Source organism: Seriola dumerili, unplaced genomic scaffold (genome assembly GCF_002260705.1).
Source record: "Seriola dumerili isolate Sdu_G_001 unplaced genomic scaffold, Sdu_1.0 BDQW01000699.1, whole genome shotgun sequence".
NCBI classification, from domain to species: domain Eukaryota; kingdom Metazoa; phylum Chordata; class Actinopteri; order Carangiformes; family Carangidae; genus Seriola; species Seriola dumerili.
The window spans coordinates 1-24,227 of NW_019174954.1; the positions used below are offsets into that span (position 1 = coordinate 1).

General features: G+C 40.3%; 2 protein-coding genes and 1 long non-coding RNA gene across 4 annotated transcripts; 1 reads left to right on the forward strand and 2 right to left on the reverse strand.

Annotated features, from left to right (window-relative positions):
* Positions 1-1,366: 1,366 nt before the first annotated feature.
* Positions 1,367-5,278, reverse strand: LOC111236663 (RING finger protein 175-like). The gene is made up of 9 exons (XM_022765479.1): positions 5,168-5,278; positions 4,756-4,793; positions 4,431-4,572; positions 4,167-4,321; positions 3,425-3,532; positions 2,893-3,013; positions 2,101-2,234; positions 1,770-1,871; positions 1,367-1,513 (listed from the first exon to the last, which is right to left on the reverse strand). The coding sequence occupies exons 1-9, from the start codon at positions 5,186-5,188 to the stop codon at positions 1,393-1,395; spliced, it is 942 nt and encodes a 313-aa protein (XP_022621200.1). The 5' UTR covers positions 5,189-5,278; the 3' UTR covers positions 1,367-1,392.
* A 707-nt stretch (positions 5,279-5,985) lies between these two features.
* Positions 5,986-9,450, reverse strand: LOC111236657. Its single transcript, XR_002665729.1, has 6 exons — positions 9,392-9,450; positions 7,904-8,021; positions 7,236-7,326; positions 6,919-7,027; positions 6,269-6,340; positions 5,986-6,065 (listed from the first exon to the last, which is right to left on the reverse strand). It is a non-coding gene; the product is annotated as an uncharacterized LOC111236657 (long non-coding RNA).
* Positions 9,451-10,407: 957 nt separating this feature from the next.
* Positions 10,408-23,107, forward strand: LOC111236656 (tripartite motif-containing protein 2-like). 2 transcript variants are annotated; one of them, XM_022765471.1, is made up of 14 exons: positions 10,408-10,489; positions 16,361-17,222; positions 17,453-17,601; positions 17,983-18,163; positions 18,252-18,511; positions 18,607-18,745; positions 18,828-19,013; positions 19,113-19,323; positions 19,899-20,002; positions 20,108-20,275; positions 20,470-20,638; positions 20,970-21,040; positions 21,187-21,327; positions 21,437-23,107. In XM_022765471.1, the coding sequence occupies exons 2-14, from the start codon at positions 17,124-17,126 to the stop codon at positions 21,587-21,589; spliced, it is 2,031 nt and encodes a 676-aa protein (XP_022621192.1). In that variant the 5' UTR covers positions 10,408-10,489; positions 16,361-17,123; the 3' UTR covers positions 21,590-23,107. The 2 variants fall into 2 exon arrangements, with proteins under 2 accessions (XP_022621192.1, XP_022621193.1); XM_022765472.1 differs by having other exon boundaries at positions 19,128-19,323.
* The last annotated feature ends 1,120 nt before the right edge of the window (positions 23,108-24,227 follow it).

The window sequence follows — 24,227 nt, forward strand, 5'->3', positions numbered from 1 at the left end:
TATGCTTTTGCTTCAAGTGACCGTGCAAAGTTGTTGCACGGCTGTGTTAAGCCATTTCCAGTTTGCAGATCTTAGGTCTGTCTAAAACTTCTACACTTTAGATGATCCTGTGCTAGGTTTTGTAGCTGCTGCTTGTTTTCCAGGGAATCCATGCTTAAACTAGCCCAGTCATATTTCCTACTCGCCATTGTCGTTATCGATGACATTAGTTTCATGGATGCGCCGCTCCAGTCCTAACCGACTTGTTGTTTAGCGTTTCACTTTTTGTTTCTCCAGAATTGCTCATCTGAAAACCTTCACAGAAAGAAATAAAGACAGACTGACGGACATTTATAGTTAGATTTATTCAGTACAAAGTTAATAGCAGCAGTCTGGATAAGAAAGCAACATCTACTTGATTTGGCAAAGGAAAGATTTCTTCCTGTTGAACCAGAAAACATTTCAAGGATCTGATAAAAACCCATTAAAACTCCTATTATTGAATGTTTGTGTGGCTACTGTAGTTATGGGGCACATGTAAGCCAAGAGTACACTCTACCTCTCTTCTCTGATCTTTATCCCCCATTTTGTAACACGATACTTAAAACTGATCCCTGAAGGGAAGTTTCACTCTCTTCTACACTGGTTTACATTACGGAGGTTCATCTGCACTGTCTTTGTTTGGAACCGCCAATAACGTACTGCCTGCTATATACTCAACGGCTACAAGCTGACAAGCTGACCACTGACCATCAACTTTAGCTCCATACAAATGAGAAGATACTGAAATAAAACTTAAGTAAAAAAAACAACTAATTTACATGAAATGTAAACAGGTTTTATGTGTACCACAAACATTTGGACTGAATTGTCCTTTTCCATAATCAAAGTGCAAAGAGCTGCAGCTTTCAAAATGCAGATGAAGTTTCATAAAAGAAGAGTTTGAGTAGAAACTTGTTAGTGGTGTCAACAGACCCAGCAGTGAGGAGTGCAAAAAAATGAAATAAAATAAAGGCATTTTTATGACAGTACAAAGTAAAGCAACGGTTTATCTCAACAAAATCAACATGCATGAAACAGTGTTTCCATAAGTTCCAAACTAGACACATCTTTCTCTCGCGTCAAAGATTTCAAAAAGATCAAATACTTGATCTGTGCTTAAATATTTCTGTTCAAGTTGGCAGCAGTTTCAGGATCAAGGTGTCCTCTGCACACAGAGACCCAAGGCCACCTGGGGTCGCTCTGCAGGGAAGTTTGCAAGCGTTCAGTCCAAGAACAAGTAGTGAAGAAACAAAAGACTACAGAAGCAGCCCGAGTCAGTTCCTCGTCGCGCTGACTTTGACAGTTCGCTGCCAAACGTTTCTCGCACTTTACTCGACTCCAGACGTACTTACGGAGGCGCTCCTCTGGGCTCTATTCAAGGCCCAGTGTGAAGTTAATCCCATGAACGATACCGATGATGATGGGTTGCCAGGCAACCAGGTATCTGAGCCAGTCAAGCAACTGCCCATAGAGGACATGTGTCTTCTCCCAGCTGGGAAAAAGGAATTAAGGAGTGTGTTCAGATAGATGAGCGGTGATCTATGAACAAGTTTAAGGGTATAAAGTATAGTTATACATTATATAAAAATTAAGTATGGTGCACATTATGTTTTATTTTTGTTTAGTTTTTGTGTTTAATCTAATAATAAATGAATACATGAAGTGAAATAAGTTATTAACAAACTGACCCACAGAGCAAATCAGTTCCCCATCACTGAGCCTACCACACAGGGACAACAGAAGGATACGGGTTGTTCATCATCCTCTTCAAGTCAACCTTCTCGTTGCAGTACGGACAGGTCTGCTTCTTACCCACGATGCACCAGCCACGGATGCAGAACTCATGGAACCTGAAGGGGCGGGGCAAGTTAAGGCAGAAAAACTAAAAATAAAAGTGTATTTGGCTATTGCCATATATTTTGGAACACAAAAATAACTTTACTGTTGAAAAAGATATGAGTGTTTTTACAGTGGAAGAGAAAAGTATTTGTCTGTTTTTGGAGAAGTAGCTCACAGTACTTCAGCAGACAAAAGATAGCAGCAGAAAAAAGTGTTTTTCTTCCTGCAGCTTTAGGATACAAGTGTCCACAGGACAGCTGGTAGGTGTCTTCTATAAATCCTTCCTCCTCCACGTCCACCAGGATCTTCTGACCGCACACGGCGCAGATGTCGTTGGTCAGGCTCCTGCTGGGCATGCCTCCCTTGTTGTAGTACTGGAAACGCACACATACAAGAACAACAGTGTATTTATTTAATACAGTTAGAGGAATGTCCACAGATTTTAAACATGGGGAAATAGTGTATTCTGTAATCTGTAATAATAATAATGTTGAAAACATGAAAAAGTAAAATGCATGCATTTTGTCATTCCTATTATGATTCATCTTTGACATACTTTTACTTAGGGGACAATCTTGCTCTAATTTGGGGGCTGTAAACAGGAAATATGATCTTGGCGTGGATGCAGTGAGTTACAACAGTGGACTACAACTTATATCAAGTTTTCATTTTGGCAATTTGACACCATTAAAAGTGTGCCGAATCAGTTATTACATTTCCTGTTTACAGTGTAGCAATGGACGCATAGACAGCTATGACCGGTTTACTTAAAAACAAAATGATTCTCAGGCAAGTTCTGGGGTTATAATGATCACATTTTTTCAGATTTTATCATATTTCTTAATAGACATCAGAGATGATATCTTCTGGAGGTGTGAATCGCACTGAAGCCAAAAATGTATGTTTCATTTGTTATAACCCAGAGATGGAGTGCCAATCTTGGGTGCTAAGTTCACATTTGACACGTATTATTTTTTAAATATACTAGCATGGAAATGTTGAGTCATTTTTCATGAGGAATCAGTGTTTTACCCCGATTGTAGAGGCCATGTAGTCAGAACAGATTTCAGCAAAGTCTCTGCCCATGACGCCGTAGTAAAGACCATAAAACAGCATGATTACTCCTACGTCCATAGAGTCCTCTGCCTTGATCCTACACAGAAAGAAAGAGAAGTTGTCTCTTAGTACGCATAAATAATTAATGTCTCACAAATGAAGCTCATATAAATTGCGCTTAATTGAAACATTCAATTGACACAAGTGACTTCCACTGAGTATCTGTAAAGACTCTGCTTGGCCATACATATCCAGCAACTGAAGAGAGATCTACTGTTTAACTGCTGAGCCAGCCAAAGAGCTGTTAAAGTGCAGACACCAAAGTGTAATGACCACATACTTGAATTTAAAGCATGTTTTATTGCAGGTTTCAGTTGTGAATCTGCACCAAACAGTCACAGACAAATCTGTTTGTCTTTAGTTTTGTGCCAGTACTTTAACACCCCTTCCCCCTAAAACAGAGTTACAAAATATTCTAGGCTTATTGTGCGTGTCAGTAGCGGCTGACCTGAAGAAGACGTTGAAGCCAAACATGGTGAACATGATGGCCAAGTAGCCCAGGACGCCCACTGCATAGCTCAGCTTGTAGATCAACAGGAACCACTTGTACACCATCCTAAATAGCAGAACAGTGAGAATACAATCAATACATATAATACTGTAACAAACAAATACCAATACAGTTGCAGTAATTGATGGAGCTAATTTACCAAGAACTAGTTCTGAATTGCTTGCAGCTCCAAATATGTAGGAACTAGGGACACAAGTAACAGTTATTTCCATTATCCACTAATCTGCAGATTATTTTCTCAGTTGATTATTTGGTCTAAAAAGTAATCTAATGTCCAATCAACAGTTCAAAATCCATATATAATAAGTCTACAATAAAGCTAAGACATGGAAACGTCTGGCTGATTCACGTAAGCAACAATCAATTAATTGTTGCAGTTCTATTTCAAGTTTGGAAAGCACTAGGGCTGCAACTCAATTCTTTTTTTTATCATTGTTTAATCTTCCAATTATTTTCTTGATAAATCGTTTGGTGAGAAATGTGAGAAAATTGTTGATTATTTTTCAGTTGATCAATTTCAGCTCTATAACGAACCCAGTGTTTATTAAGAAAAAGTGCTTTTAATTTCTGCTTAAATCTTGAAGACATTCAAATTAAAAGATAAAAACACACGTGGCAGCAGCACAGATAAAGTAAAGAACGTCAGGAAGCTTGTGGTGTCAGGAATCACTTCTCCTACCTCGGCGTCCTGCAGGACAGGGGCTTGCGAGTGGCTCTGAAAATGACGTAGCTGGTGACGACAGAGAACATTCCCCACATGGACAGAAACCTCCACCAGTACAGTTTGATGGTGAAGTAAAGAGGGACCACCCACATCTGGACCAGAGTCACCAGCTGTGGAGGAGACAGATGGTTTAATATGCTCAATGTTTACTTAAAACTATACTTTTTATTTACATCCCTCCCTAATGTCAGTTTCCTCTCCTGCACCGTCACCACTCACATTGTACGACCGGTGGTGCCGCTGCTTCCACTGCACCAGGACGATCTGAGCCACCACCAGCGTGGCGATGAGGATCAGCACCATCTCCGCATGCATGGCTTCGTGCCCCCTGTGCTTCACATGCAGTCGCTCATGCTGCACCCTGCCAAGAGGCAAACAAGGGGAGTGGGGTGGAGAAAGAAAAGAGATGCAGAAAAACACAAAAGGGGGTCAGGGTTGAAGATGAGCTGAGAGGAAAATGCTGCATTTAATTTCATATTCCAGTGTGTGTATTTATGCTCTTTATTATTATTACTTTAGGTGTGAAAAAAGAAACAGTGCTCACTTCCAGTTCTCTCTGTGTGTCATCTTCAGCAGGTCGTCCTATAATAAAGAGGGGCGAGGACAGAAATAGCAGCTCTCAGTGGACAGTTACATGTGGGTTAACACAGCTGTGTGCGTAACGGCAAGATACGCATCGTCTCGTTAATAATATAAAGCAAATCGTAATGTATAAAGAAAACACGCGGTTCATATCTTTGATAACGTGCCTGTGTTGCCACGTTGAAACAGGAACAGCCAGAGGACCGACAGCTCGCTCACAGCTGAGCTGGACCTGGCAGCTAGCTAGTTAGCTAGCTAGCTAAGGAACCGTTAGTTACCGTTAACCGCCGTTTTTGTTCATTTATACGATAAAAAAAATAAACCGTGACAGTTCAGTATGTGAAGAGCTTAATTATTAACTCGTGTTCACTTACTTGTGGGTGCACGCCCGCCATTGTTTGTTTTTATATCCTCTCCCGGTGCCAGCTAGCCGACGGCCGGCAGCTAGGTTAGCACCGCGTTGACAGCAGCCTCTTCACAGCTGCTCCGAGACGCAGCGTGTACGGGAGGCCAGGAGGGTCAAACTTCACACCTACAATAGCCTGCTCCATTCATACACGTTACAGGTACAGAAGACGATAAGGGCCACTTGTGACAATGTATAAATAATGTATATAATGTACAACTAGTGTATGTATAACTCCACATTCATTGTAAAGTTCTTCTGATATTTCCCCTCTAAATCACGTAGCCTAAAATTACCACTTTATTCTCTTATAAAATTATGTTTTTATTCTTGTAATACAAGTTCTAGTAGAATGGACTTCATCCTCTTAATGACTCAAAATTATGATTTCTCAATTTCAGATTTTTTCCCCCCTCAATGTGGCCCTTATACATACTTGCATTGAATAAATGTATTAGTAACACCACACTAATACTGGGTAGTTCCCTCCTTTTTGCTCTGAAAGTGATTAAAATGAGATTTACTTCAAGGCACTGATGAGACAGGATTAAGTTCATTCACAAATTTATTTAAAAAAAAAAAAAAAAAAAGTTTGTTGAAACCAAATGGCAGTTCATTACATTTATAGTCAGTGTTGAGAAAAAAAAAAATCCGGAACAATCCCATTATATCAAGGAAACAATTTATACCTTGTCTATTCCAGACAAAGTACGATTGAAATACAATAAAATAAAAGTATAATTCTTCATCAGTTAACAGTTGGATCTTTAGAAATTTAAAAAAAAAAAAAAAAACTTTAATGCTGCGATGTGGAAAAATCCTCTCGAGTTGAGAAACGGATGCACTGCAGCTCCTCGTCTCTCCACCTGTTGGAAGAAATAAACATGAGCAAGAAGCGACAAAACTTGGAGGCAGTGAACACAACTAGATCAGAATTCGCTCAGACATCCAAGGAAGGATTGAACCATCTTTGGTCTTACGACCTCTGGTGGAAACTACGAATGGCAGGAAAAGGCATCATCACAGCGAACTGGGCACACAAACTCAAATATACTGTAAAAATATGTACCTGAATATTACCATGATCACGGATGATGCTTTCTTCGACCGAACAGGAGCACACCCAGTGGAGACCTTCACCCTGAAAGTGACATGAAGTTAGTTGTGAAGCTAAAAAAAAAAAAAAACACGCACAGAACAGATTATAGTCACTTTTAATTCGCTCAGACATCCAAGGAAGGATTGGACCATCTTTGGTCTGCCGACCTCTGGTGGAAACTACGAATGGCAGGAAATAATGTCATCACAGCGAAGTGTGGGAAGCAGGAAAACTGATCACGGCTGACTTATTTTTACTGATGAGTAGTGGCAGAAGATGTTTTGTCACTTAGGTCTGCAACTAATTATTATTGGCATTCATTTTCCCAAAGCCTGAGAAGATGTATTCAACACCTTAAAACCGACATATCCGGAAAAAGAAATCAAACAACTGAAATCCTCACATCTGAGAAGCTGCCACAAGATACTGTTTTATAAAAACAACAAAACGTGTCTTAACTTTTTAATACTCTTCATTTTATTGTTGCAACGCAGTGCTTCCTTCTTGGCCAGGTTTCTCTCCAAAAAATATTTCAAATGTCATCAAGAAACTAACCTGATTAAATAAAGTAAGGCTGCTTCTACAAGGATGCCATGTGGTTATGTTTCAGATATACACACCTATATGATGTCTTCAAAAGTCATCAGGGTTCCTTTGGACTTGGCCATGATGAAAGAAAAAGCCCCATCAGAACCAGATCAGACCTCCAGATGTTTTTTCACAGCCAGCCTGAGAGTGAGAATTGGGATTCATTTAGTTATGGAGGTTCACAGACAAATTAATCTTTATTCCCTTCCGTCGCTCAGACATCCAAGGAAGGATTGGACCGTCTTTGGTCTAACGACCTCTGGTGGAAACTACGAATGGCAGGAAAAGGCATCATCACAGCGACCAGGACTTCATAGAACAGATGTATATTATCATAAAATACACGTACCAGGTTCACAGACTTTGACCGTCACCACCGATCACGATTCTGTTGATTCATCTTTGATGGACATGACAGCGCCGCCACAGAGACGTTCACCCTGAAAGTGAGATGGAGTCAGAGTTAGTTCTGAAAGCAAAGAGACCTTAAAAAGGGACAAGTAGGACTTTTATAATTTCGCTCAGACATCCAAGGAAGGATTGGACCGTCATTGGTCTGTCGACCTCTGGTGGAAACTACGAATGGCAGGAAATAATGTCATCACAGCGAAAACAACTTTAGAATTAGAGCTGAAAAGACCTGGTTGATAAAACAAAAACAGCCGACTGGCAACTATTTTGATGATTGATGAAATGACAGTCGGTTCATATTTGAAAAGCCAAATTGTACTGGTTCGACATAATGTGAGGGTTAGCTGCTTCTCTACTTGAATATTTTAGGATTTTGGACTGCTAGTCACACAAAACAAGACATTTCTGTTCACTTTCAATGGAGCAAACAAAACATCAATTGATCAAAAAAAGATTAGCAGACTGAGCAGAAAAGCAGCTTTGAAACTTATTAAAAACATACTATTATCCACAATAACCCACTCATCTTTTGTTGTGCTGCCCCAGAAATGTCCAGATTGAGAACTTGTCTCTAACAGAAACAACTCAGTAAACAGAACTTCTCACCTCTCCCCAGGTTCAGTGGAACTGAACCATTTCTGCTTCTCGCTCTTGAGGAATTAGTCATGTCATCCATCTTGTCTGCGATGCTCATTCTCCGTGGTGACCGATTTACAGTGTAAACCTGTTGAGACAGATATATAGCGTTAAGAAAGGGAGCAAACTTCTCATTTGAAATAAATTCAGTGCACAACAAAAGGTCAGGGAGGTACCTGTACATCATGTGCCTCATTTCATATGTTTAGATAAGGATGGCAGTTTCCTTTTCTAATTGTTATCAATACTTTTAGCAGCAGGGTGAGGGGGGGCCTTAATTAATAAATAAACCAAGTTACCATTATTCATTTTATTAGCAGCTGCAGTTTTTTTCAATTTCTTTTAAACTAACTTTGCTCAAATCAGAAAGGTTTTAATTTCTCGATTTGTCCTAGAAGAACATGCTTCACTTTAGTGATATAGAAATTGGGGGAAACATGGGTTAACCTGGACATTACAGACAAACTGATGAGCCATTTTGAGTGGGTGACACACGCTCAGACATCCAAGGAAGGTTTGGACCATCTTTGGTCTTTAGACCTCTGGTGGAAACTACGAATGGCAGGAAAAGTCGTCATCACAGCGCGGGAAACCACCAATCGGCAATTCTTTTAGTCCATTACCCATCATTCATGCAAAAATAAACTCAGCTTCTCAAATGTAAGGACAAGCATTTTTTGTGTCTGTTTTATATTACCAACTAAGTATCTTTATATTTTGACAAAACAATTTAAAGATGTCTGACTTCTTAAATAATGTGATAGATTTTCCCCAGGTATAAATTACCAAATTTGAAAGAAATTCAATAGTCATACTTTAAAGAAAAAATAATTGAATTAAAGAAGCAAATAGATTGGTTAAAAATAGACAAAAAGCTGACTGATGGACAGACAGTGACAGACACGAATGGAGGAAATATAAGGGTTTTATATGTATTCTCAAGCCTTCAATAAGATATTAGATATAAGTTTAATATTCATGATCCTATATTTCTGTTCAGTATTAACTGAATTGCATTCAGCAGTTCGCCGCCTTCACCACGTGTTCAGCTAATGAAACCACTTTGCTGTTACTCATTTCTTTTTTTCTTATTAACCCTAAACTCGGTTCTGTTGTACAGCTTCACTGCTTCAGTCACAAGGTACAGCAACTGAAGCAAACTGTAACCATGTTAACACTGTCACTTTGTTTAAATTCATTTACAGTAACTACGTTGACTGTAATTTAACGTTTACCTGAGAGATAAATGTTAAGAAGATTATAAACTCGACGACAAGAGTATTTCTGTGGGGGAACTACAACGTGGAGAAAAACTTAGGCGCTATAACAATCCTCGACCATCCGTTAAATAAACTCCTCATCTGTGGTAAATATCGGCAGCTAACACTTCCACACACTGTGAACGATAAGTACAACTTTACATTTGAGGATTAAAGTGAACATTTAAACCATATTTACCGTTAAAATCAGCAGCGGTTTTTGGCGCCAACAAACCTCCAGCTCCTCCAGCTACAAATGATTCGTAGGCGAGTTCGTGCTGCGTTTTGTTCCATCATGGCGGAAGCTGAACTGGTTTCTGGCGCGCTACCTCCACCTGCTGGTCCGGAGGGTGAACCCATATAAATTCTGTTTATTAAACCTGCATTCATTTACAATTTAATTATGTTTTTTTTTCTTTTTAGATGAACTTTAATAGACTAGTTATGACTATAGATAATCCTGTAAAATGTGATATTCCATAATTATTGTAAATATTGATATAAACATGCCATGACCAAGAAAAAATATTATTATTTTAATGTAAACACAATTGTAATTAATCTTTACATATTTGTTTATACAACATAATTCATGACAATTACACAAAAAACAACAACATAATAATAAATGTAAATATAGTGATATTAACCAATTGAGGGAGAAATAATAACAATGAGTTAGAAGTTAATGAACATAAACACAAGTTGTGGCAAGAAAAAAAAAGAAAGGATGTGAAAAAAAAGAATTGACAAAGAGACAAAATACATGTTATTCATTTATTAAATCAACAATAAAGAATTATAAAGGCATCATTTTAAAATCAACATATTATGTATCTTACTCCATGTATTTAATAATCATGTGTTTGTTAACTATATTTAATGCAGAATTGTTTTGATGCAATATTAACTCACTACATACTGAGCTGATACAAGTGACATCAGACGGGAGAGAGACATTGGGATAAATAGAGAGAGAGAGAGAGAGAGAATAAAATGCCCACACCATTGGATAACTGACAGACAGATGGACGAATCACCTCTCTCCTTTTCTAAACTCTCTTGCTCGTGATTGGTGGATGATGCAGCAAGGCCCGATGGATGGCAACCCCCCCCTCCCCTCAGTCTGGTGGTGCTGCTGCTGCAAGCTGCTGGTGTTGCCGTGACGATGATATCCTCCCCCCTCCCACACATACACAGGAGAGGAGAGGGAGCAAACAAGACGCTATCATGACGCGGTGGCTTCAGGCTGGAAAACAGAAACTCACACTCATCTCCTGCGTCTTAGGAAAACATGGTGAGTGCTAGCTTTCTTTTTTGGGGGGACGAGAGGATAGAGGGACAGATATAGATGGGTGGATGGATCGATAGCTGGATGGATGGATGGATGGATGATGGAGGGATGGAGGGCTGGAGGAATGTTTGGGGATGACAGCAGCATCTGTAGCATGGTGGGAGGGAGGGAAGAGTGGAGAGAGGAAGGATGGAGGAAACGAGGATGGCTAGACTGCAGAATGAACAAGGGTGGATGGGAGGATGAATGAATGAAGGCACAAACTCATCCACCTCAGCTTTAGAGCAAATACAAATGTGTGTGTGCGTGTGTGTGTGTGTGTGTGCGTGCTATCAGGCCTGCATGTACTGCACGTTAGCATCCTGAGTGCTAACAGTGACAAGAGGTACGTCACGTCTGTGAACAGAAACTGGGCTGATCCTGTCTGAATTTTACAAATACATACATCTATATTTGTATATATATGGATGGAAAACTGAACAGGGAGCGATACAAGGGAGGAGGGGCCTCTGTGACACTTAATATTTCTTGTAGGAAAGTCAATCAAACAACTGCAAAGAAACATAAAATGACTATGAAGAGACATGAAACAACAACAACGCATTGCAAAACAACTACAAAAAGAAACAAATGGAAAGGGAAAGATACAAAATGACGACAAAGAGACACAAAATGTAGATGACACGTTGCAAAATGACCACAGACAGATGCAAAGCAAAACCAAAGGGCTGTAAAATAAGCACAAAGAGACACAAAACAACCACAATTTAGATGTAAAACAACTACAAAGGAACAAAAGTTATAGATTGGTACTTGAATTTTTTTTTTTTAAATTCAAATAAGCTCAAGAGGTTCCCACACAGTACTTTTAAATAGTCTTTAATTGTGCAAAATCCAGAATTTTACCTGAAATTTTACTAACCAATTTTTCAAATATATTTTTCTGAGCCCAACACTGACAGGTCGTAGCTTTTTAAGTTAATATGGCAGCTAGTCAACAGTTGGTTACACATTCAGTTAGCTTTTCATTCATGTAGTCTTGTGTTCGTGTCCGCCTGAGGAATTTAACAACAGCCTCTCTTTTAGCTCTGTGTTTGGTCTCCACCAGCTCCGGAGGGAAACCTCTGGCTCTTTAGCTGCTAAATTCACCAGCTGCAGCGACGGTTGAAGAGACGTCTACAGCGCTCGTTTACATTCAAACGTGTTGCCGTAGTAATGGAAATCAAAGATGGTTACTTCACTACTTCAGGAAGCCGAGGTCGCTCTGAACATTGCGACAATATGTCTCTTAAAATGACCTGAGAGCTCTTGATATTTTCTTTAGAGACGATTTAATATGAAATGAGGAGTTTGTATAAATCCGTGTTTTACTTCAGCACCACGGACAGCGTCCTGGTTTCATCAATACACAGCAAAGCTGATGACAGGTTAACAACAGTTTCTGCCTGTATGTCTATGAATAAACTGGAGAAATTAGCATGTATCTTTAACAAATGTACTCATAATGCAATAAAACTACTGATGCATAAGTGAATATAAATGAAATGACAGTGTGAAATATGACAAAACATAATTAAATGTTACACTTTAGTGACTTTGCATAACAAAAACAAGTGTGACACGAAGGGTACACGTAATGGACAGACATGTAAATGACAACAAAAACAATAAACACTTGTAAAATGTATTTTGTAATGTGACTCCGGTAATATGTTTCCATGAAGATCCACCATGAGGACAATACTAAAATACAGTGAGAGTGTGAAAACCTTTTTCAAAATCAAATCTTTCATTTGTCACATCAACAAATGAAAGTAAAAATACTGGAAGCTCAGCTACAAAGGGCAGAGAGATGCAAGAGAGTGGATTACAACAGAAAGAAAAACAGAAACAGAGATGAACTTTCCTGTGGGAATATATGAAGAGGGAGATCAGATTACGAGTGTAATCTGTGTGTCACCTGTATTTTCCTCTCGCTGTGACGTCATGTCAGATTTACCGACACAGAAACCGGTTTCACTCTGTCTCGACCTGCAGCCACTGCTGAACTGAAATTAACTTAAGTAGAGAATCGATTTTATTTTTTATTTAGTTTTTAATGGAGTCTGGTCTGGAGCCAAGATGAGGTACATGTAAGTAGGTTTCCAATCAACTAAGTATGTTTCAAATGTTTTAAAGCAGTTTGTTTCCAACAAAGTAATCAAATGAAAATGTGGAATAATGTACCACAGTGAGATTCCACCAATTCATGAGAGTGCTACAACATTAAATAGACAAAAAACAGCTCCTCCATAATGTGATTTTGTGGCTGTTGACCAGTCGATAAATCACTTTTTGGTCTGTCTGGCTCGTGGTTGTATGCCTCTGTCAACCAATCAAGATGTAGGAAATATGGGCACTAAAGGCTGTCCCGTTTCGAAGACTCCTTCAAATGCGGCCGAGAAATGGGTCCTGTGACTGACTGCAGCAGAAAGAAATGTTGGGTTAGCATTAGCAGCTCTGATGCGGCTTGAGTAAACTGTAAACAGTGAGGCTGATAACAATCACGTGCAATTTCCTGTTGATCCCATTGGAGTGCGAGAACGGTGGACTCCGCTGCTGAGAACCAATGCCTCGTTCCCACATCGCTCTGTGTACATGTACGAGTCAACCACCGTCCATTCATTCCTATGAAAACCTCAGTGATCTCTAATGTGTTTTCAAAAGTCCTCCTTCCATTTTTTTCTGGAATTTGCTTTGAGTGCGTTGAAAATTTTCATCTTTTGTGGCAGACTTTGGGCAGAGCGTATGCACAGGAAGTTCACAAAAAATCCAATTAGCTAACAAGCTATTTCATTCAGTTCAGTTACTTATATGTTTTACAAACTGTGTAATTGTAAAATCAATAAGAATCTAGTTCAGTTAGTTTAATGCAGTGAATTTGAGTAAATGTTATTTTGCTAATATGGTTAGCGGCTACAGCACTTAAAATTGAATTTAAATAAAAAAAGCAGCGTTGGTTGCATTTCAATCTGTTTCTATTCATCTGTAAAAAAAAAAAAATTACTTGTGTTAAAAACCTTCAATAAAACCTAAAGGATGATCATTTATAACGTCTAACTCAACTGGCAAATATCTATGTATGAATCCACATAAGATACGTTCAAAATATACTGAGATGAATTGATGAATTTATTCTGTCTTTGAAATGCTCCAGAAGAAAGAAAGAAAGAAAGAAAGAAAGAAAGAAAGAAAGAAAGGGTTCAATTGTCTCTCCCTCTTTAAGTGACAGTTACAAACAGTCACCACAGTCACAAGACACAAACACACACACACACACACCCTGCAAAGAGAGCCTCACTGTTGCCCCATAATCCTTTGCAGCATTGTACTGCAGAGCATCCCTGAATGAAAATGTGGGGGTGTAGCTGTGTGTGTGTGTGTGTGTGTGTGTGTCTGTGTATGAAATATATTTGCCTGCATTTGGAAAAAAGACAGAAAATTATAAATGTGTCTTTACAGTAAAGAACAAAACAAAAACAGGCAAAAAAAGAGAAAGAGAAATCAACTCTTCAGTTCTGCCTTGTGCATATGTGAGTGTTGTTGAGGTCTGTGTTTTAATGTTAGTGTGTGTGAGACAGACGTAAAGTGAAAATTTGAATTCATGTCAGGCAGTTTGAACAGAATATTTGGGGGAGGAGGTGTTAAAAACAGGATTATGTACAAGATCACAGGGAACTCATATCCATAATCCCTCCCCTTTATAAATTATTCAGAAGAATGTTTTTACACACAGATATGAGATGGTGAAAATATTTTTTTTAATCTTTAAACATTTTCAAGATTTTCTTTTCTTGTTGTTTTTAGATTTAGGAATTTTTCAGCATTAATATTTTTAAGATCTATAATCATGTAATAGCAACTAAAAACATTTCAGGAAATTTTTTTGAAAATATGTAGAAAACATGAATAAAAATTAAAACATTTTTTAAACCTGTATAAGAAAATATAGAAAATTATACAACTGTACATTATTTTGAAATATTTATTTATCTGTTTGTATTTTATTATTATTATTCATTATTATTCTATTAAAATTGTTAATCTATATAGTAAGAAATAATAAGAAATTTGATAAATCATTTTGTTTATTAGGTTTAAACCTAAACAGTGTGTGTTTCCACCTCACTTAAAAAAGCCAAATTTAAAAACTGACTTTAGCCACAAAATTGTCCAAAAAATTTAAAAACATTTCACACTGCAGGGTAAATTTTAAACTGTTGTATCTTCACATTTTGATTGATTGGGTTTAACTGTTTCTTCAAGGACTCTGGATCCATGTGGCCCCACTCAGATTTTAAATGAATCAAATTCCAGCCAGGTTTCTGGTGTTCACAGTGATCCTACATCCTCATCATCATCATCATCATCATCATGTCTGTGTCAGTCCTGTGAACTGGGACACTTCATCTCACCAGTGTGAATGGAGCTGTGATTGATTTCTGCTCTGTGAAAAAACACACGAGCCTATATTTAGGATTTTAGGATTAAAGGGCCCGTGATTGCTTCACTTTTTTGTTGCACCCCCACCACCCCCTCCCTGTGCAGTCTGTTACCATAGAAACCACAGCCTCACTCCCTGTCTCTCCCCTCTGTCTCTTTCTCCATCACTTTGAAGACATTTCGGTGACCTACATTTCTGCTCCTAGAAGCTCTTTATTAGTATCGTACTCCTCATTCACTTCGGTGCTTCACCTCCGTCCTCCCGTCGTCTGTCCTGGGTCCTGCTGCACAGATTCCTGCTGTGGATCGTACCATCTGGGAGTTAATTGGGGTGTGTAGTGAGCTGATACGCCATCTGGAAGGAACATATGGGCATTCCTGTAGTGGGGAAGACAGACTGGGAATGTTTGTGTGTATTTATTCAGCATGATTTTTCAGCTGCAGCTGGTGTTTTATTATCATTTTGTGGCATTTTGTTAGAGAGACTTTGGCTGATGCTAATTAAGAGAAACCTACTGCGGTGACAACAAAAACATTACATCTGATCAGCCTTTCATTAAACATTGACTACGCGGTATCATCAGCATAGAAACATTAAAAGGAGGGTATGTTATTTTTGTCAACAGCAGCCACAGAGAGGGGAATGTTTTATCTTCCATGATGTGTTCAGTGACGTTTACAAATAGGACAAAATAACTCTCTTAACGTGCAGACGAGAAAGATTATTTACTTATTTATTTCACAGCAGTGATTCTGTGAAGTGACCATGAAGGGTTCCATCTCTTCCATTCAGACAATCCTGAGGAAAATCACAAATATGATCATTATTATTTATTGTTGATGGAATAGTCAAGTCGGTCGCAGGCAGAGTTATGACTATTTTCAATTATTGACAACTGAACAAACTCACTTAAAATACATCTTCTCTCTGAAACTGTGTCCATATATTTTATGGACAAAGTGATAAATCAAGTTTGAGGTTTTACCATTTACTTCAATGCAGTCAGATGGAGCGTCATCTAGTGGTGATTAAAGGAACTGCAGCTTAAGACAGTGACATTCAACATTGCGTTTAACTCTATAGGGACTACAGCTACGAATAAGACGGTTTAGGTTAGACATCTAAGCCAGAGGTTCTCAAAGTGTGGTCTGGGGACCCCTCGGGGTCTTTGAGGAGGTTCCAGAGGGTCTGTGGTCAAATTTGTGGGAACCACCGATATAACCTACCTAATTGGTTATATAGACATATAGAAAATATTCACTAGCTAACAACACATGACAAAGTATGAAAGCACGCACTCAAGAGTTGAGAGTAAAGTGTTAATTTTTTTTTTCTCTATCCATGTTTATCTGCTTTCCCACCTAATCCTCATCCCTCTCTCTTCTCCCCAGGACACACACAGTCTGTCCTCAATTTGAACCCTCTGTGAATTAAACCAACACCGAGGGCCGTCACTTTCCCCAAAATCAGAACTAAAGAGGATTGTACGACTGCTTTTTTTTTTGGGTGATTTTCGACAGATGTATATATTAACAGAGGAATAGACGAGACACGGAATCAGAAGGATGTTTGTGGATTTCTGGATACCTGGACCTTCTTTTTTAACCCAACGGGAATGTAATGGAATAATGTTTCAGTGACTACAGGCTCAAACAAAGGGCATGTCTGAAATTTTAGTCCCTCCTTTTAGCAGCAGAGAGATCAACAAAGTAAAGCTTTGACTAAAGTGGATGATTGTATACTCACATTACAGAAAACCAACACCTACATCTGACTTTCCAGCACTCTTCTCTGGATGCTGTGCGGGAAAGTCCTGCAGTAAGGAGGGTGGTGTGTGGATGTCTAATCCCTCAGATGTGACTGCAGGCTCCAGAAAAGGGCTGTGACTGAATGTTTAGCCTCTCCTTCAACACGACATGCCTCTCCAAAGATCTAACAAGTGCCAACAGCTTTCACAAGGACTTTAATTAATATTCTGGCTCTCCGTCTCGGCAACATGATGGAGTAAAGTGCGAGTAAAGAAGTTTACAAAGGCAAACAATACAAACCCACAGTAGGAATACTTGTATCTGAACATCCAGCCCCTCCCCCTGGCCGCAGTGTGGAATAAGGGGTGTGTTCGGAGGTTCACCCCCACCAGGCTGCCACTCGCAGATGGAGGCTCACCAACACTCCCCAGATAGCAGCAGTGAGGAGTGCACCGTCCTGGAGGCTCCACCTGGAAAAAACACCTGCCCACAACATGCAGGGAAGGTGGGAACACAACACACATGTTGTTTTTTACTTTTTCTCTTCAACAACAGTGACGGTGATGACGCCAAAAATCCTGTAGAGATTCTTCGATTTCTGGCAACTTTATTTTGCACCTGAGTTTTGCGAGTCTGTAAATGACTAATACTAAAATACAAATACATCTTGTATTTCTACAAAAAGTAGCCCCCCCCCCACACACACCCTCTTTCTTTCTTCCCTTTCATCTCCAGGTGGCTGACCTGTACTGTTTGGCCTGCGAGTTGGCGCTGTGTGAGGATTGTCTGTCGGACCATGAAGAGCACCCTAAGGTGCCCCTCAGCCAGGCCCTGGAACAGCACCGCAGCAGCCTGCAGGAGAGGCTGGGGATTGTCCAGAACAGGTGGGGACTGCAAATACACCTGCACTGTGTACTTATGTACTTAGTTACATTCCCCCACAGCATGAGGAAACACAGGGAATTCACAGGCATGAGTAACTACTGAGAGACAGTTAATGGGGAGAAGAGGGGAGACTGACATCTGGTGGACAGGGAGAGAAATGCAGTACTATGGACCAACAACAACAAAATGACAGAAATGAGGAAATGGGTTCTCGGATTTGTGAATGAGTGTTCATCGATACAATGATCATACAAACAGAAGCACAGCGTGTCTTGCATTAATGTGGTAACAGAGAATTAACAAAGGATAACCTGGTGTGTTGATGTAGATTTTTGGCTTCACCTTCTAATTCCTGTTTCCCTTCATATGTGTCCCTCCAGACTCCCTCAGCTTTCGGATGCCTTGTCCTTTGTTAAGGAGATCCTCCAGCAGCTGACCAATCAGAGAACTTCCATCGAAGAGGACATCCAGTCGAGCTTTGAGGACCTGCACAAGCAGCTGGATGTCCGGAAGAGCGTTCTGCTCATGGAGCTCGAGGTCACATATGGACTCAAGCAGAAGGTGCAGAGCAGCAAAACAAGACATTGGTTGTTATTAATGAATGAATGAATGAATTGTGACGTAAAAGGTCGTCTCTCTCTGTGCCCAGGTTCTCCAGGCCCAGGTAGACAGCCTTGTTCGGGGGGAGGGGGATATCAATGCCACCTGTACCCAGACGGAGGAGGCTCTGGCTGGGGAGGCATGCGTGGCGAGCCTGCAGGTGGAGCGGGAGCTGGGGGAAAGGCTGGCAGAGCTAGCTAGCCTCGGCCTGCCGTGTCAGCCGGAGGAGAACGACCAGCTGGATCTGGTGATGGAGACGGACGGACTGAGGAAGTCCATACACAACCTGGGCACCATCGTCACGACCAGGTGAGACCGTGCTGACGGCAAATGATCTGGCCCCCGGGCTCAAGAAGCATTTTTGCATTTAATACCATTTGACTCATCTTCCTCTTCTTCCTCAGTGCGGTGGCGAGCCAGAGCGAAGCCATGGGCATTGGTCTGGAGCAGTGCATTGTGGGGCATCCTGCCTCGGTTACCATAGTAACGCGGGACAAGTCAGGGGGAGCCTGCAAGAGTGGCAATGCGATCCTGTCAGCTGAGGTTCATTTTACGCCCACAGTCAAGTAAAATAGTGGACACATTCACAAAAAACTTACAAAAGGTTACCCGTGTGTTACTCCAGGTGTTCACCCCAGACGGCAGCATAGTGGACGGTGAAATCGTGGACCACAAGAATGGGACTTACGAGTTTGTGTACACGGTGCCGAAGGAGGGCAACTTCTCATTGGCCCTCCGTCTGTACGACCAGCACATCAAAGGAAGCCCCTTCAAACTGACCGTCACCAGGGCGTATGAGACAGAAGTAGAGGTGGGTGGAGCGAGAGTGTGTGTGTGTGTGGAGCTACATCTTAATTTGTCAGACAAAAGGGAGAGTGTCTAATTTTATCCAAACACTGTACCCTTACAGTCGCTGTCTCTCCAGGTCTCTCCATCCACCACCACGGCGACCAACTCCGCAGCCAACGCCACACCATCCACAGGCTCCTCTGAGGGGGCCAAGAGACGAGGGAAGTCCCCTGGGCAGAAGAAGAAGGGCTCCAAAAGGGCCAGCAGCGCCCTGGGCACCCCACGACGTAAAACCCAGAACCCCATTGAGGATGACCTCATCTTCAGGATCGGTGAGACATTTGTCCGGACAGAAAAATGCAGATCTGAGTACTTGTTGAAGAACCTAAATTTGGGGGACAAGGTGTAGCCTCCAGTTCCAGTTGTTGCTCTCTGTTTCCATTGTTACAGTGCACAATGAAGTAACTAATCCAGTTCAAGTATTTGCATCACCCAAAGCATGATTGGACCTAAATTGCCATTACCCCAATAATAAATAAGAAAACATTAGGATTGACGAAATGCATGAATATATTTTCAATCATACTCATAACGTAGTCCCAGAATGTCCCAGTGTCTCTCATGAAAATCAAGTAGTCCACAATATCTTGAGAATAACAACATATGAATCACAGTGCATGACTAAAAGGGAGCAAAAAGTCCAGATTTTATACGGTCAAACCCAAAAATGATCTGACCAGTGGGTCTAGTCCGAACTTTAGCAGTCGAACTGTGACTCGGTCAAAAGGTTGATACGACAATTAAACAAATGTGTCTGTGTTGCCAGAATAAACAGGTTTAACAGAAAGGTTACAGGCAGAGCAGATGCTTGAAATCAGTTTCATCTGATTTTTCTTGCTCTCTTCAGGAACAAAGGGGAGGAATAAAGGAGAGTTCACCAACCTTCAAGGAGTGGCTGCCTCCTCCACCGGCAGGATACTGATCGCCGACAGCAACAATCAGTGCGTCCAGGTAAAACACATTATGCCCAGTCCTGGAGGCTGTTTGACGGTTCAGGTTGGAGGTTAAGGAATATGTTATGTCTATGAAGGTCCTCACAAGTTGTCCCCACTCCAGATTTTCTCCAATGAGGGGGAATTCAAGAGTCGTTTTGGGGTGCGGGGACGGTCACCAGGGCAACTGCAGCGCCCCACGGGCGTGGCTGTTCACCCCAGCGGTGACATCATCATTGCTGACTATGACAACAAGTGGGTCAGCATCTTCTCAAGCGATGGCAAGTACAAGGTAGGTGTGCCGTTGTGCACCTTAGCTGTTGGAGGATGAAGTGTTGATTGATTCTTTATAACTTTTTATAAATTGTATTTATCTCTCGAGGACATTTTAATACATTTCTGAAAAAACAACTGATTCAAACTTACATGTGTTATGTTTTCTTGAATGGCTCTTTGCTCTCATTGGTTTTATTTGCGGTCCATCAGGCGAAGCTTGGCTCTGGCAGACTTATGGGGCCAAAGGGGGTGTCCGTGGACCAGAACGGTCACGTGATCGTGGTTGACAACAAGGCGTGTACCGTCTTCATCTTCCAGCTGACCGGCAAGCTCATCACCAAGTTTGGTAGTCGAGGCAACGGTGACAAGCAGTTTGCAGGTAGTGCAAAGGGTAATATGATGGGTAATATTTTAAAGCAGTTGAACTGTCAGTTCAAGTGTAAATTTAAGTGGTTGAAGTGTTTTTAATTTTAGTAACACATCAAAACACTCCAAGTGTTATATGAAAAACAATAACTAAAAGCTGTTAAAGTGCAACCTGAAAGCAATTGAAGTGTAAACAGTCAGGGCACATGAAGTGTGAGCTCTGAAAGCAGTTAAAATTTTAGTTCCACTGAAGTGCAAGTGGTGACAGCAACTGAAGCGTCAGTTGAATTGTAATCGCTGAAAGCCCAACCTGTTCTTGTTGTTTCCGTGTTTCTGTCCTGAAGGTCCACACTTTGCAGCAGTGAACAAGAACAATGAGATCATTGTGACTGACTTCCATAACCACTCTGTCAAGGTACTGACTAAACATCACATAAATGAAAGAAAACCTTTGGTCTAGCATTACCCAGGTGAACAAGTACAAATTTAACATTTTGCTCAAGAACACTTGAACAGGAGATGTAAAAATGGATTCTGATATTGTTTCTCTGTCCGGGTCAGGTTTTCACCCCTGAGGGAGAGTTGGTGTTGAAATTTGGCTCAAACGGTGAGGGAAACGGCCAGTTCAATGCTCCCACTGGTGTAGCTGTGGACGTTAATGGGAACATCATCGTAGCTGACTGGGGAAATAGCAGAATTCAGGTACAACAGCGCTGTGCAGTGCTTGCAAACATGTAATGGTAAGACCCCGCTTCTGGGAAAATTAGTGCAATTATCAAAACATTTTCTGTCCCTGTTCCAACATTTCCAGGTGTTTGATGGCAGTGGTTCCTTCCTCTCCTACATCAACACGTCAGCCGACCCGCTCTATGGTCCCCAAGGTCTGGCTCTGACCTCAGACGGACATGTGGTGGTGGCAGACTCTGGCAACCACTGCTTCAAAGTCTACCGCTACCTACAATGATGGAGGCTTGGACGGAGAAGTGAAGCGGAGGCAGGAGAGATGGTCCGGGGGGAGCAGTTGTTGAAGATGGGAGATACAATGCACGATGTCAAATTATTGCATGAACCTCCATTGCTGACTGTAATGATGGAAGGAGGTCTAGAAGCAAGGAAGAAACAAAGAAAAAGGATTAGCTGAGCCATTATTACATCACAAGACTATGAAAGTAAAAGCTTGTATTGGCATCTTTGATGATTCTGATAAAATAAGATAATCAAAAAATGAACCTGGATAGCAGGAGATGGTGGCTGTAACACTGGTATTTGAGCTTTATCCATTCAAAAGTCTGATGAAAGTTAAGTGGCAGATAAGGGGCAATGGAAAGATTCAAATTTTCTGCCTTCATGCAAGTTTGACATACATTGCAAAATGGGATGCATGAAGGATGCAAGATTAGAGTAAAAAACAGCGATGCCAAGACGGATTAATGATGTCAAATTCTCCCAGGTTGGCATGAGCATAACAACGGAGGACTGAATGAAAACAGGCTTAAAAAAGAAAGGAAGGATAAATAAAGGCTGCAAGCTGGGAGGACGAAAACATTGTTGGAAACCACTGCTTCCAAAATCTACATTGGAGTGAATGATGGATCAAGAGATCGAAGAGGCATTAAAAGCATGAATGAATAGATAAAAGTTGGTGATTCGGAATGGAATGGAAGGTCGAAAGATTTCTATTGCTCCGCCTTCTCGTATTGTGTCTAACAGGTAAAATAATGGCCAGTGAGCTAAAAGAGGTCTGTGTCTTGGTTTGACATAATTTGCTACTCCACGCAACTACCACAGGTTACACCCACAGTAGTTTACATTTGCACACCAACTTCTGCACTAATATTTGGAGGCTAACTTTAGCTACCAATGCTTAGTGGTTGTCAGTGTGCACTTGAGCAAAGCACTTAAGGAACTTTAAACTGGTTCATCAATAGTAAATCTGTAAATATGAAGCAAAGAATGGGTTAAAAATTAAAGGGCATTCTCTCCCAACCAAATTTCCTTTAACTGTATCATAAAAAGAGATGTGTTAAGATGTTCACTCTGGGATGATCATAGAGAAATGATTCGTAGACTAAGACATTGGCCACTTTTAGCCTCTAGTCCATTGTTTGTACATTAGGATTGTTTGAATATGGAATGTTTATTTTCTTTCTTGCCATATGCTAGTATTCTTTACAAGTCTTAGGCAATAGATTCATCATTAGATATGACTGCTTGACTCTGATTCTGATTGTTTGAATGACTGATTCATTGGGTTGATTGCATCGAAGCAGCATTGTCTATCTATGCTTGGTTTGAGTGTTCATATATTTTTCCTCGGACATCTGGAGCAAGGAGGGAAAAAAAGATCTATAAATCTATCCTATATATTTGTGAAAATACCTTTAATAATATCATGTAAAATGTTCGAAATAATCAACATATTTGGAATCAGCAACATTTTTACACACTCCTTTCTGCTCGCCATCTCAGTAACAAAGTAACAAGAGGCTGGGGTGGGTGGGGGTGGGGGTGGGGATTCCAGAATGTATCGATTCTTTCCACCATGACTAAGGATTCTAGAATGCATTAAGAATTCCGAGAAGTGCTGTCGCTTGCTTGTACAATTCCACATGGTCCGCCATCTCCCATAAAAAGAATACCTCAGTGTTCTAGAAGCATGCCTCTGTATTATGTGATTGTTGAACATACCTGATTTCCCAAACCCAAAAACATGCCTGATTTCAACTGTAAGCTCCCATTTTAGAAACAGTTCACCAACACCTAAACATATTTACAGTAATGCTAGGTACAGTAAAGGTCAATTGCAAAGCATTTACAAATTACTTTTGGAAAAGTGCTATATGATAGTAATAATCATAACAATATGAAGCATTTACATCAATTATTGAATAGGCAAGAAAAGCATTTAAGTTACACGCATCAACCCACAGTTGAACAGTTTCATCGGCATCATTACTATACAGAATAACTAACAGAAGCTTGTGGTCAGCTGTTTACACTATGTCGTCTATCAGTCTTTATTGAAGCAGGAATTAAAAAACAATAATCAAAAACATGAATACGTTCACAATAGATAAAAGGTTTTTCAAATTTATGTAAGTTATTACTTCTATTTATTTATTTATTTATTTATTTATTATTTATCTTTATTAGGTATTTTAATCTTTATATCTTGCCATTTGATTGTGTTCCACCATGTGCATTGAAACTCTTAAGTGCCCATTATATTTCTTCTTTTTATACATTTCATCTGTTAAGTTGAATCAAAATATGATTGTTGGCATTTGCTACATTTTATATTGGTTATTGTGAGTGGACAAATCAGCGTTTAAAGTTTTATTCTATAATTTTTTCTAAACAAATGAAAGTTGTCATGCTGGGTGGGGGGTGGGGATACTCAACCTAGCCAGTTAGCAAAAAGAGCTTGTTAGCATTGCATTTCTGATTGAAACCCACGGACACCTTTACTGCTGGTTAGATCAGGAGGTTCATTTTGAAATGCTAACACTGTCTATTTTGTAAGAAAGTGTGCAACTAAGCTGACACAATAGTTATTGATTGTTTGTAGACATTGGTTTCAATGCTGAATGCTAACAAGGCAA